The 14,663-nt window shown below is 48.6% G+C and overlaps 1 protein-coding gene across 2 annotated transcripts in view; it reads right to left on the reverse strand.

Moving 5' to 3' along the window:
- Window positions 1–3,851: 3,851 nt before the first annotated feature.
- Window positions 3,852–14,663, reverse strand: part of YRDC (yrdC N6-threonylcarbamoyltransferase domain containing) — a 31,113-nt gene continuing 20,301 nt past the window's right edge. For both annotated transcript variants that reach the window (XM_063954322.1, XM_063954323.1), the window contains exon 6: window positions 3,852–4,277. In XM_063954322.1, the coding sequence (XP_063810392.1) occupies window positions 4,217–4,277 (61 nt within the window). In that variant the 3' untranslated portion in view covers window positions 3,852–4,216. The remainder of the gene's footprint in view (window positions 4,278–14,663) is intronic.

Genomic DNA, 14,663 nt, shown 5'->3' on the forward strand with positions numbered 1-14,663 from the left:
GTTATGAGAAGCAGAAGAGGGAACACATACACCGACTGTTACACCCACGGTGTTACCAGGACGTCCACAGCTATCGCCTGAAGGTCTCGTGACCTGGCGCAATACCTGTCCCGTTTTTTGTTCGGGCGGGACGCCATCATTTCCACCTTTGGTCTTTCCCAACGGTTCACAATCATGCGGAAAACTTCCCGATGAAGTTCCCACTCTCCCGGGTGGAGGTCGTGCCTGCTGAGGAAGTCTGCTTCCCAGTCGTCCACTCCCGGAATGAACACTGCTGACAGTGCTATCACATGATTTTCCGTCTAGCGAAAAATCCTTGCAGTTTTGACCACTGCCCTCCTGCTTCTTGTGCCGCCCTATCTGTTTACGTGGGCGACTGCCGTGATGTTATCCCACTGGATCAATACCGGCTGACCTTGAAGCAGAGGCCTTGCTAAGCTTATAGCATTACAAATTTGCTCTTAGCTCCAGTATATTTATGTGGAGAGAATTCTCCAGACTTGATCACACTCCCTGGAAATTTTTTCCCTGTGTGACTGCTCCCCAGCCTCTCAGGCTGGCCTCCGTGGATACCAGCATCCAATCCTGAATGCCGAATCTGCGGCCCTCTAGAAGATGAGCACTCTGTAATCACCACAGGAGAGACACCCTTGTCCTTGGATATAGGGTTATCCGCTGATGCATCTGAAGATGCGATCCGGACCATTTGTCCAGCAGATCCCACTGAAGAGTTCTTGCGTGAAATCTGCCGAATGGAAGCGCTTCGTAATAAGCCACCATTTTTTACCAGGACTCTTGTGCAATGATGCACTGACACTTTTCCTGGTTTTAGGAGGATCCCGATTAGCTCGGATAACTCCCTGGCTTTCTCCTCTGGGAGAAACACCCTTTTCCTGGACTGTGTCCAGAATCATCCCTAGGACCAGCAGACGTGTCGTCGGAACAACTGCGGTTTTGGAATATTTAGAATCCACCCGTGCTGTCGTAGAACTACTTGAGATAGTGCTACTCCGACCTCCAACTGTTCTCTGGACCTTGTTCTTATCAGGAGGTCGCCCATTTTCTTTGAAGACGAATCCTCATTTCGGTCATTACCTTGGTAAAGACCCGGGGTGCCTTGGACACTCCAACGGCATCGTCTGAAACTGATAGTGACAGTTCTGTACCACGAACCTGAGGTACCCTTGGTGAGAAAAGCAAATTTTGGGACATGGAGGTAAGCATCCCTGATGTCCCGGGACACCATATAGTCCCCTTGTTCCCAGTTCGCTATCACTGCTCTGAGTGACTCCATCTGGATTTGAACCCTTGTAAGTGTTCAAATTTTTCAGATTTAGAATCTGTCTCACCTAGCCTTCTGGCTTCAGTACCACCCTATAGTGTGGAACAATACCCCTTTCCTTGTTGTAGGAGGGGTCATTTTATTATCACCTGCTGGGAATACAGCTTGTGAATTGTTTTCAATACTGCCTCCCTGTCGGAGGGGGACATTGGTACAGCAGACTACAGGAACCTGCGAGGGGGGAAACGCCTCGACATTCCAATCTGTGCCCCTTTGATACTACTTGTAGGATCCAGGGGTCCTGTACGGTCCCAGCGTCATGCTGAGAACTTAGTAGAAGCGGTGGAGGGCTTCTGTTACTGGGAATGGGCTGCCTGCTGCAGTCTTCTTCCCTTTCCTCTATCCCTGGGCAGATATCTTATAGGGACGAAAAGACTGAGGCTGAAAAGACGGTGTCTTTTTCTGCAGAGATGTGACTTAGGGTAAAAAACGGTGGATCTTCCAGCAGTTGCCGTGGCCACCAGGTCCCATGGACCGACCCCAAATAACTCCTCCCCTTTTATACGGCAATACATCTTTGTGCCGTTTGGAATCTGCATCCCCTGACCACTGTCGTGTCCATAAACATCTTCTTGCAGATATGGACATCGCATTTACTCTTGATGCCAGAGTGCAAATATCCCTCTGCGCATCTCGTATATATAGAAATGCATCCTTTAAATGCTCTATAGTCAATAAAATACTGTCCCTGTCAAGGGTATCAATATTTTTAGTCAGGGAATCCGACCAAGCCACCTCAGCTCTGCACATCCAGGCTGAGGCGATCGCTGGTCACAGTATAACACCAGCATGTGTGTGTATACTTTTTAGGATATTTTTCTGATAAGCATGTGAGCGCCTTATCCACCCTGAGGGGTGTTTCCCAATGCGCCTTAACTTCTGGCGGGAAAGGGTATACCGCCAATAATTTTCTATCGGGGGAAACCCACGCATCATCACACACTTCATTTAATTTATCTGATTCAGGAAAAACTACAGGTAGTTTTTTCACCTCACACATAATACCCTTCTTTGTGGTACTTGGAGTATCAGAAATATGTAACACCTCCTTCATTGCCCTTAACGTGTGGCCCTAAAGGAAAATACGTTTGTTTCTTCACCGTCGACACTGAAATCAGTGTCCGTGTCTGGGTCTATGTCGACCGACTGAGGTAAATGGGCGTTTTTACAAGCCCCTGACGGTGTCTGAGACGCCTGGACCGGTACTAATTTGTTCGCCGGCCGTCTCATGTCGTCAACCCACTTGCAGCGTGTTGACATTATCACGTAATTCCATAAGTAAGCCATCCATTCCGGTGTCGACTCCCTAGAGAGTGACATCACCATTACAGGCAATTTGCTCCGCCTCCTCACCAACATTTTCCTCATACATGTCGACACACACGTACCGACATACAGCACACACATAGGGAATGCTCTGATAGAGGACAGGACCCACTAGCCCTTTGGGGAGACAGAGGGAGAGTTTGCCAGCACACACCAAAATGCTATAATTATACAGGGACAACCCTTATATAAGTGTTCCTCCCATATAGCATTTAATATATATGTATATCGCCAAATCAGTGCCCCCCCTCTCTGTTTTAACCCTGTTTCTGTAGTGCAGTGCAGGGGAGAGCCTGGGAGCCTTCCCCTCAGCCTTTCTGTGAGGGAAAATGGCGCTGTGTGCTGAGGAGAATAGGCCCCGCCCCCTTTTCGGTGGGCTTCTTCTCCGGAGATTGTGAAGTCTGGCAGGGGTTAAATACATCCATATAGCCTCAAGGGCTATATGTGATGTATTTTTCGCCATACAGGTATTCTACATTGCTGCCAGGGCGCCCCCCCCCGCGCCCTGCACCCTCCGTGATCGCTGTGGGAAGTGTGCTGACAGACAATGGCGCACAGCTGCAGTGCTGTGCGCTACCTGAGGAAGACTGAAAAGTCTTCTGCCGCCTGGTTCCGGACCTCTTCAATCTTCAGCATCTGCAAGGGGGTCGGCGGCGCGGCTCCGGGACGAACCCCAGGGCGAGACCTGTGTTCCGACTCCCTCTGAAGCTAATGGTGTCCAGTAGCCTAAGAATCCAATCCATCCTGCACGCAGGTGAGTTGAAATTCTCTCCCCTAAGTCCCTCGATGCAGTGAGCCTGTTGCCAGCAGGACTCACTGAAAATAAAGAACCTAAAAACTTTTTCTAAGCAACTCTTTAAGAGAGCCACCTAGATTGCACCCTTCTCGGACGGGCACAAAAACCTGAGGCTTGGAGGAGGGTCATAGGGGGAGGAGCCAGTACACACCATGTGATCCTAAAAGCTTGCTTTTGTGCCCTGTCTCCTGCGGAGCCGCTATTCCCCATGGTCCTGACGGAGTCCCCAGCATCCACTAGGACGTTAGAGAAAAATGGTTTAATTTGTTGGTCTGTCTTTCTTTAACTACCAGTCGCTAACCTATTGCAGGGCTGCCATGAAGTATTATATAGATACACATATACCCATAAACATAGATACATGCACACAAAGAGACCATCCCGACATTTAAAAAAAAAAAAAGTTTTTATTTTGATCTCAAAACCTTTCAATGAAGATAAGTTGCACCTGGAGGTCTGAAAACGAAGCAGCTATATATGCACATATTTGTTGACCTAATGTTTAAAAGAAATACAACAAAATAGATCAGTTTAAGGTTTATCATCTTAAATAAATAAAATTTTATCCGGGTATGCTCCCTGATTTCTTTCCATGGACATGACAGTTCAAATATAATCCAGTATCTAAAATACGGTGCCATTACTTGTAAAGCCAATGGAGACATGGCATGCTTTCATGTGTTGGTCTGTAGTCACATGGATTCTCTTGACTTCTATGGTCTGCAGGAAATCCAGTCCCACAGAATAGGATGTCAGGATGTGGCTAATAAGCCGTGTCTGTTTTTCAGGATCTCCAGAGTAGGAGCCAGAGCGCTGGATCAAACAGAAGATAAATACGTAACAGTGAATACATATATATCTACTAAGTGCATTAAATCAGATGCTAACTTTTTATTACCCTATAACAATTACAGAGTGGCTCTTTTCCACTAAAATGTTAATTACATTAGATAAAACAAAATTAAGTGAAATTCTAGTTTAAATTTGCAATTATTTTCAATTATTTAAAAAAAAATAACAGTTGTTAGAAATAATAAGAATTTACTTACCGATAATTCTATTTCTCGTAGTCCGTAGTGGATGCTGGGGACTCCGTCAGGACCATGGGGAATAGCGGCTCCGCAGGAGACAGGGCACAAAAGTAAAACCTTTAGGATCAGGTGGTGTGCACTGGCTCCTCCCCCTATGACCCTCCTCCAAGCCTCAGTTAGGATACTGTGCCCGGACGAGCGTACACAATAAGGAAGGATTTTGAATCCCGGGTAAGACTCATACCAGCCACACCAATCACACTGTACAACCTGTGATCTGAACCCAGTTAACAGCATGATAACAGCGGAGCCTCTGAAAAGATGGCTCACAACAATAATAACCCGATTTTTGTAACAATAACTATGTACAAGTATTGCAGACAATCCGCACTTGGGATGGGCGCCCAGCATCCACTACGGACTACGAGAAATAGAATTATCGGTAAGTAAATTCTTATTTTCTCTGACGTCCTAAGTGGATGCTGGGGACTCCGTCAGGACCATGGGGATTATACCAAAGCTCCCAAACGGGCGGTAGAGTGCGGATGACTCTGCAGCACCGAGTGAGAGAACTCCAGGTCCTCCTCAGCCAGGGTGTGCCCCTGACCAAGTAGCAGCTCGGCAAAGTTGTAAAGCCGAAACCCCTCGGGCAGCCGCCCAAGATGAGCCCCCCTTCCTTGTGGAATGGGCATTTACATATTTTGGCTGTGGCAGGCCTGCCACAGAATGTGCAAGCTGAATTGTACTACACATCCAACTAGCAATCGTCTGCTTAGAAGCAAGAGCACCCAGTTTGTTGGGTGCATACAGGATAACAGCAAGTCAGTTTTCCTGACTCCAGCCATCCTGGAAACCTATATTTTCAGGGCCCTGACAACATCTAGCAACTTGGAGTCCTCCAAGTCCATAGTAGCCGCAGGTACCACAATAAGCTGGTTCAGGTGAAACGCTGACACCACCTTAGGGAGAAACTGGGGACGAGTCCGCAGCTCTGCCCTGTCCGAATGGACAATCAGATATGGGCTTTTGTGAGACAAATCCGCCAATTCTGACACTCGCCTGGCCGAGGCCAGGGCCAACATCATGGTCACTTTCCATGTGAGATATTTCAAATCCACAGATTTGAGCGGTTTAAACCAATGTGATTTGAGGAATCCCAGAACTACGTTGAGATCCCACAGTGCCACTGGAGGCACAAAAGGGGGTTGTATATGCAGTACTCCCTTGACAAACTTCTGGACTTCAGGAACTGAAGCCAATTCTTTCTGGAAGAAAATCGACAGGGCCGAAATTTGAACCTTAATGGACCCCAATTTGAGGCCCATAGACACTCCTGTTTGCAGGAAATGCAGGAATCGACCGAGTTGAAATTTCTTCGTGAGGCCTTCCTGGCCTCACACCACGCAACATATTTTCGCCACATGTGGTGATAATGTTGTGCGGTCACCTCCTTCCTGGCTTTGACCAGGGTAGGAATGACCTCTTCCGGAATGCCTTTTTCCCTTAGGATCCGGCGTTCAACCGCCATGCCGTCAAACGCAGCCGCGGTAAGTCTTGGAACAGACATGGTACTTGCTGAAGCAAGTCCCATCTTAGCGGCAGAGGCCATGAGTCCTCTGTGAGCATCTCTTGAAGTTCCGGGTACCAAGTCCTTCTTGGCCAATCCGGAGCCACGAGTATAGTTCTTACTCCTCTACGTCTTATAATTCTCAGTACCTTAGGTATGAGAAGCAGAGGAGGGAACACATACACCGACTGGTACACCCACGGTGTTACCAAAAACGTCCACAGCTATTGCCTGAGGGTCTCTTGACCTGGCGCAATACCTGTCCAGTTTTTTGTTCAGGCGGGACGCCATCATGTCCACCTTTGGTCTTTCCCAACGGTTCACAATCATGTGGAAGACTTCCCGATGAAGTCCCCACTCTCCCGGGTGGAGGTCGTGCCTGCTGAGGAAGTTTGCTTCCCAGTTGTCCACTCCCGGAATGAACACTGCTGACAGTGCTATCACATGATTTTCCGCCCAGTGAAAAATCCTTGCAGTTTCTGCCATTGCCCTCCTGCTTCTTGTGCCGCCCCGTCTGTTTACGTGGGCGACTGCCGTGATGTTGTCCCACTGGATCAATACCGGCTGACCTTGAAGCATAGGTCTTGCTAAGCTTAGAGCATTGTAAATTGTCCTTAGCTCCAGTATATTTATGTGGAGAGAAGTCTCCAGACTTGATCACACTCCCTGGAAATTTTTTTTTTATTTTTTTTCCCTGTGTGACTGCTCCCCAGCCTCTCAGGCTGGCAGGCTGGCATCCGTGGTTACCAGGACCCAGTCCTGAATGCCGAATCTGCGGCCCTTTAGTAGATGAGCACTCAGCAGCCACCGCAGAAGAAACACCCTTGTCCTTGGAGACAGGGTTATCCGCTGATGCATCTGAAGATGCGATCCGGACCATTTTTCCAGCAGATCCCACTGAAAAGTTCTTGCGTGAAATCTGCCGAATGGAATCGCTTCGTAAGAAGCCACCATTTTTCCCAGGACCCTTGTGCAATGATGCACTGACACTTTTCCTGGTTTTAGGAGGTTCCTGACTAGCTCGGATAACTCCCTGGCTTTCTTCTTCGGGAGAAACACCCTTTTCTGGAGTGTGTCCAGAATCATCCCTAGGAACAGCAGACGTGTCGTCGGAAACAGCTGCGATTTTGGAATATTTAGAATCCACCCGTGCTGTCGTAGAACTACTTGAGATAGTGCTACTCCGACCTCCAACTGTTCTCTGGACCTTGCCCTTATCAGGCGATCGTCCATTTTCTTTGAAGAAGAATCATCATTTCGGCCATTACCTTGGTAAAGACCCGGGGTGCCGTGAACACTCCAAACGGCAGCATCTGAAACGGATAGTGACAGTTCTGTACCACGAACCTGAGGTACCCTTGGTGAGAAGGGCAAATTGGGACATGGAGGTAAGCATCCCTGATGTCCAGGGACACCATATAGTCCCCTTCTTCCTGGTTCGCTATCACTGCTCTGAGTGACTCCATCTTGATTTGAACCTTTGTATGTAAGTGTTCAAATATTTCAGATTTAGAATAGGTCTCACCGAGCCGTCTGGCTTCAGTACCACAATATAGTGTGGAATAATACCCCTTTCCTTGTTGTAGGAGGGGTACTTTGATTATCACCTGCTGGGAATACAGCTTGTGAAATGTTTCCAATACTGCCTCCCTGTCGGAGGGAGACGTTGGGTAAAGCAAACTTCAGGAACCTGCGAGGGGGAGACGTCTCGAATTTCCAATCTGTACCCCTGGGATACTACTTGTAGGATCCAGGGGTCCACTTGCGAGTGAGCCCACTGCGTGCTGAAACTCGAGACGACCCCCCACCGCACCTGTTTGTACGGCCCCAGCGTCATGCTGAGGACTTGGCAGAAGCGGTGGAAGGCTTCTGTTCCTGGGAATGGGCTGCCTGCTGCAGTCTTCTTCCCTTACCTCTATCCCTGGGCAGATATGACTGGCCTTTTGCCCGCTTGCCCTTATGGGGACGAAAGGACTGAGGCTGAAAAGACGATGTCTTTTTCTGCTGAGATGTGACTTGGGGTAAAAAAGATGGATTTTCCAGCTGTTGCCGTGGCCACCAGGTCCGATGGACCGACCCCATATAACTCCTCCCCTTTATACGGCAATACTTCCATGTGCCGTTTGGAATCTGCATCACCTGACCACTGTCGTGTCCATAAACATCTTCTGGCAGATATGGACATCGCACTTACTCTTGATGCCAGAGTGCAAATATCCCTCTGTGCATCTCGCATATATAGAAATGCATCCTTTAAATGCTCTATAGTCAATAAAATACTGTCCCCGTCAAGGGTATCAATATTTTCAGTCAGGGAATCCGACCAAGCCACCCCAGCGCTGCCCATCCAGGCTGAGGCGATCGCTGGTCGCAGTATAACATCAGTATGTGTGTATATACTTTTTAGGATATTTTCCAGCCTCCTATCAGTTGGCTCCTTGAGGGCGGCCGTATCTGGAGACGGTAACGCCACTTGTTTTGATAAGCGTGTGAGCGCCTTATCCACCCTAAGGGGTGTTTCCCAACGCGCCATAACTTCTGGCGGGAAAGGGTATACCGCCAATAATTTTCTATCGGGGGAAACCCACTTCATTTAATTTATCTGATTCAGGAAAAACCACATGTAGTTTTTTCACACTCCACATAATACCCTTTTTTGTGGTACTTGTAGTATCAGAAATATGTAACATCTCCTTCATTGCCCTTAACAAGTAACGTGTGGCCCTAAAGGAAAATACGTTTGTTTCTTCACCGTCGACACTGGAGTCAGTGTCCGTGTCTGTGTCGACCGACTGAGGTAAAAGGACGTTTTAACGCCCCTGACGGTGTTTGAGACGCCTGGACAGGTACTAATTGGTTTGCCGGCCGTCTCATGTCGTCAACCGACCTTGCAGCGTGTTGACATTATCACGTAATTCCTTAAATAAGCCATCCATTCCGGTGTCGACTCCCTAGAGAGTGACATCACCATTACAGGCAATTGCTCCGCCTCCTCACCAACATCGTCCTCATACATGTCGACACACACGTACCGACACACAGCACACACACAGGGAATGCTCTGATAGAGGACAGGACCCCACTAGCCCTTTGGAGAGACAGAGGGAGAGTTTGCCAGCACACACCAAAACGCTATAATTATACAGGGACAACCTTTATATAAAAGTGTTTTTCCCTTATAGCATCTGAATATATATAATCATATCGCCAAATAAGTGCCCCCCCTCTCTGTTTTAACCCTGTTTCTGTAGTGCAGTGCAGGGGAGAGCCTGGGAGCCTTCCCACCAGCATTTCTGTGAGGGAAAATGGCGCTGTGTGCTGAGGAGAATAGGCCCCGCCCCCTTTTCGGCGGGCTTCTTCTCCCGTTTTTCTGAGACCTGGCAGGGGTTAAATACATCCATATAGCCCCAGGGGCTATATGTGATGTATCTTTTAGCCAGTATAGGTATTTCATTGCTGCCCAGGGCGCCCCCCCCAGCGCCCTGCACCCTCAGTGACCGCTGGTGTGAAGTGTGCTGACAACAATGGCGCACAGCTGCAGTGCTGTGCGCTACCTCATGAAGACTGAAAAGTCTTCTGCCGCCGGTTTCTGGACCTCTTCACTCTTCGGCATCTGCAAGGGGGTCGGCGGCGCGGCTCTGGGACCGGACTCCATGGCTGGGCCTGTGTTCGATCCCTCTGGAGCTAATGGTGTCCAGTAGCCTAAGAAGCCAATCCATCCTGCACGCAGGTGAGTTCACTTCTTCTCCCCTAAGTCCCTCGTAGCAGTGAGCCTGTTGCCAGCAGGACTCACTGAAAATAAAAAACCTAACAAAACTTTTACTCTAAGCAGCTCTTTAGGAGAGCCACCTAGATTGCACCCTTCTCGGCCAGGCACAAAATCTTAACTGAGGCTTGGAGGAGGGTCATAGGGGGAGGAGCCAGTGCACACCACCTGATCCTAAAGCTTTTACTTTTGTGCCCTGTCTCCTGCGGAGCCGCTATTCCCCATGGTCCTGACGGAGTCCCCAGCATCCACTTAGGACGTCAGAGAAAATAAGATTTTACTTACCGATAAATCTATTTCTCGTAGTCCGTAGTGGATGCTGGAACTCCGTAAGGACCATGGGGAATAGCGGCTCCGCAGGAGACAGGGCACAAAATAAAAGCTTGAGATATCAGGTGGTGTGCACTGGCTCCTCCCCCTATGACCCTCCTCCAAGCCAGTTAGGATACTGTGCCCGGACGAGCGTACACAATAAGGAAGGATATTGAATCCCGGGTAAGACTCATACCAGCCACACCAATCACACCGTACAACTCGTGATCTGAACCCAGTTAACAGTATGATAAATTTAAAGGAGCCTCTGAAAAGATGGCTCAACAATAATAACCCGAATTTTTTGTAACAATAACTATATACAAGTATTGCAGACAATCCGCACTAGGGATGGGCGCCCAGCATCCACTACGGACTACGAGAAATAGATTTATCGGTAAGTAAAATCTTATTTTCTCTAACGTCCTAAGTGGATGCTGGGACTCCGTAAGGACCATGGGGATTATACCAAAGCTCCCAAACGGGCGGGAGAGTGCGGATGACTCTGCAGCACCGAATGAGAAAACTCCAGGTCCTCCTCAGCCAGGGTATCAAATTTGTAGAATTTAGCAAACGTGTTTGCCCCTGACCAAGTAGCTGCTCGGCAAAGTTGTAAAGCCGAGACCCCTCGGGCAGCCGCCCAAGATGAGCCCACTTTCCTTGTGGAATGGGCTTTTACTGATTTTGGCTGTGGCAATCCTGCCACGGAATGTGCAAGCTGAATTGTACTACAAATCCAACGAGCAATCGTCTGCTTTGAAGCAGGAGCACCCAGCTTGTTGGGTGCATACAGGATAAACAGCGAGTCAGTTTTCCCGACTCCAGCCGTCCTGGAAACATATATTTTCAAGGCCCTGACAACGTCCAGCAACTTAGAGTCCTCTAAGTCCCTAGTAGCCGCAGGTACCACAATAGGTTGGTTCATGTGAAATGCAGAAACCACCTTAGGTAGAAATTGAGGACGAGTCCTCAATTCCGCCCTGTCAGAATGAAAATTTAGGTAAGGGCTTTTACATGATAAAGCCGCCAATTCTGACACACGCCTAGCTGAAGCCAAGGCCAACAGCATCGACACCTTCCACGTGAGATATTTTAAATCTACCGTAGACAATGGTTCAAACCAGTGTGATTTTAGAAATCTCAACACAACATTGAGATCCCAAGGTGCCACTGGAGGCACAAAAGGAGGCTGTATGTGCAGCACCCCTTTCACAAATGTCTGAACTTCAGGTACTGAAGCCAGTTCTTTCTGGAAGAATATCGACAGGGCCGAAATTTGAACCTTAATGGACCCTAATTTTAGGCCCATAGACAGTCCTGTTTGCAGGAAATGCAAGAAACGACCCAGTTGAAATTCCTGTGTAGGGGCCTTCTTGGCCTCACACCACGCAACATATTTACGCCAAATGCGGTGATAATGTTTTGCGGTTACTTCCTTTCTGGCTTTTACCAGAGTAGGGATGACTTCTTCTGGAATGCCCTTGTCCTTCAGGATCCGGCGTTCAACCGCCATGCCGTCAAACGCAGCCGCGGTAAGTCTTGGAACAGACAAGGCCCCTGCAGTAGCAGGTCCTGTCTTAGAGGTAGAGGCCACGGTTCGTCCGTGAGCATCTCTTGAAGTTCCGGGTACCAAGACCTTCTTGGCCAATCCGGAACCACGAGTATAGTTCTTACTCCTCTCCTTCTTATGATTCTCAATACTTTCGGTATGAGGGGCAGAGGAGGGAATACATACATTGACTGGTACACCCACGGCGTTACCAGAGCGTCCACTGCTATTGCCTGAGGGTCCCTTGACCTGGCGCAATATCTGTCCAGTTTTTTGTTTAGACGTGACGCCATCATGTCCACCTTTGGTCTTTCCCAACGGTTTACAATTTGGTGGAAGACTTCTGGGTGAAGTCCCCACTCTCCCGGGTGAAGGTCGTGTCTGCTGAGGAAGTCTGCTTCCCAGTTGTCCACGCCCGGAATGAACACTGCTGACAGTGCTATCACATGATTTTCCGCCCAGCGAAGAATCCTTGCAGTTTCTGCCATTGCCCTCCTGCTTCTCGTGCCGCCCTGTCTGTTTATGTGGGCGACTGACGTGATGTTGTCCGACTGGATCAACACCGCCTGACCCTGAAGCAGAGGTTTTGCTTGAATTAAGGCATTGTAAATGGCCCTTAGTTCTAGAATGTTTATATGAAGAGATGTTTCCATGCTTGACCACAAGCCCTGGAAATTCCTTCCCTGTGTGACTGCTCCCCAGCCTCTCAGGCTGGCATCCGTGGTTACCAGGATCCAATCCTGAATGCCAAATCTGCGGCCCTCTAGTAGATGAGCCCTCTGAAGCCACCACAGGAGACACCCTTGTCCTTGGCGACAGGGTTATCCGTTGATGCATCTGAAGATGCGATCCGGACCATTTTCCCAGTAGATCCCACTGAAAAGTTCTTGCATGGAATCTTCCGAATGGAATCGCTTCGTAAGAAGCCACCATTTTTCCCAGGACCCTTGTGCACTGATGCACTGAGACCTGTCCTGGTTTTAGGAGGTTCCTGACTAGCTCGGATAACTCCCTGGCCTTCTCCTCCGGGAGAAACACCTTCTTCTGGACTGTGTCCAGAATCATTCCTAAGAACAGTAGACGTGTCGTTGGAATCAGCTGCGATTTTGGAATATTTAGAATCCATCCGTGCTGACTTAGCACTACCTGAGATAGTGCCACTCCGACTTCTAACTGTTCCTTGGTTCTTGTCCTTATCAGGAGATCGTCCAAGTAAGGGATAATTAAGATGCCTTTTCTTCGTAGAAGAATCATCATTTCGGCCATTACCTTGGTAAAGACCCGAGGCGCCGTGGACAATCCAAACGGCAGCGTCTGAAACTGATAATGACAGTTTTGTACTACAAACCTGAGGTACCCTTGGTGAGAAGGATATATTGGGACGTGGAGATAAGCATCCTTGATGTCCAGCGACACCATATAGTCCCCCTCTTCCAGGTTCGCTATCACCGCTCTGAGTGACTCCATCTTGAATTTGAACCTTTTTATGTAAGTGTTCAAAGATTTTAGATTTAATATTGGTCTCACCGAGCCGTCCGGCTTCGGTACCACAAATAGTGTGGAATAATACCCCTTCCCCTGTTGTAAGAGGGGTACCTTGATTATCACCTGCTGGGAGTACAGCTTGTGAATGGCTTCCAGAACTGCCTCCCTGTCGGAGGGAGACTTTGGTAAAGCAGACTTCAGGAACCGATGAGGAGGAAACGCCTCGAATTCCAGTTTGTACCCCTGTGATACTACCTGTAGAATCCAGGGATCCACTTGCGAGTGAGCCCACTGCGCGTTGAAATTCTTGAGACGGGCCCCCACCGTGTCTGAGTCTGCTTGTAAAGCCCCAGCGTCATGCTGAAGACTTGGCAGAAGCAGGGGAGGGCTTCTGCTCCTGGGAAGCGGCTGCATGGTGCTGCCTTTTTCCTCTTCCTCTGCCCTTGGGCAGAAAAGAGTGACCTTTTGCTCGCTTGTACTTATGGGAACGAAAGGACTGAGTTTGAAAAGACTGTCTTTTTCTGTTGATGTGAAGTAACCTGGGGTAAAAAGGTGGATTTTCCAGCCGTTGCCGTGGCCACCAGGTCTGTTAGACCAGCCCCAAATAACTCCTCCCCCTTATACGGCAATACTTCCATGTGCCGTTTGGAATCTGCGTCCCCTGACCACTGTCTGGTCCATAATGCTCTTCTGGCAGAGATGGACATTGCGCTTACTCTTGATGCCAGGGTACAAATATCCCTCTGCGCATCACGGATATATAGCAATGCATCCTTTAAATGTTCTATAGTTAACAGAATATTGTCCCTATCCAGGGTATCAATATTCTCAGTCAGGGAATCCGCCCATGCGACTCCAGCACTGCACATCCAGGCTGATGCGATTGCTGGTCGCAGTATAACACCAGTATGTGTGTATATACTTTTCAGGATATTTTCCAGCCTCCTATCAGCTGGTTCTTTGAGGGTGGCCGTATCAGGGGACGGTAACGCTACTTGTTTAGATAAACGTGTGAGCGCCTTATCTACCCTAGGGGGTGTTTCCCACCGTGCCCTAACCTCTGGCGGGAAAGGGTATAGTGCTAATAACTTATTAGAAATTAGCTGTTTTTTATCGGGGGAAACCCACGCTTTATCACACACCTCATTTATTTCCTCAGACTCAGGAAAAACTATTGGCAGTTTTTTCACACCCCACATAATACCCGCCTTTGAGGTATTTGTAGTGTCAGAAAGGTTCAATGCCTCTTTCATTGCCGTGATCATGTAACGTGTGGCCCTACTGGACATTACGTTTGTCTCGTCACCGTCGACACTAGATTCAGTATCTGTATCTGGATCCGTGTCGACCCACTGAGGTAGCGGCCGTTTTAGGGCCCCTGAGGGTGTCTGAGACGCCTGAACAGGCACTAATTGATTTGCCGGCTTTCTCATGTCGTCAACAGTTTTTTGTAAATTGCTGACATTATCACTTAATTGCTTAAACACAA

This window comes from Pseudophryne corroboree, chromosome 2, assembly GCF_028390025.1.
Source record: "Pseudophryne corroboree isolate aPseCor3 chromosome 2, aPseCor3.hap2, whole genome shotgun sequence".
NCBI classification, from domain to species: domain Eukaryota; kingdom Metazoa; phylum Chordata; class Amphibia; order Anura; family Myobatrachidae; genus Pseudophryne; species Pseudophryne corroboree.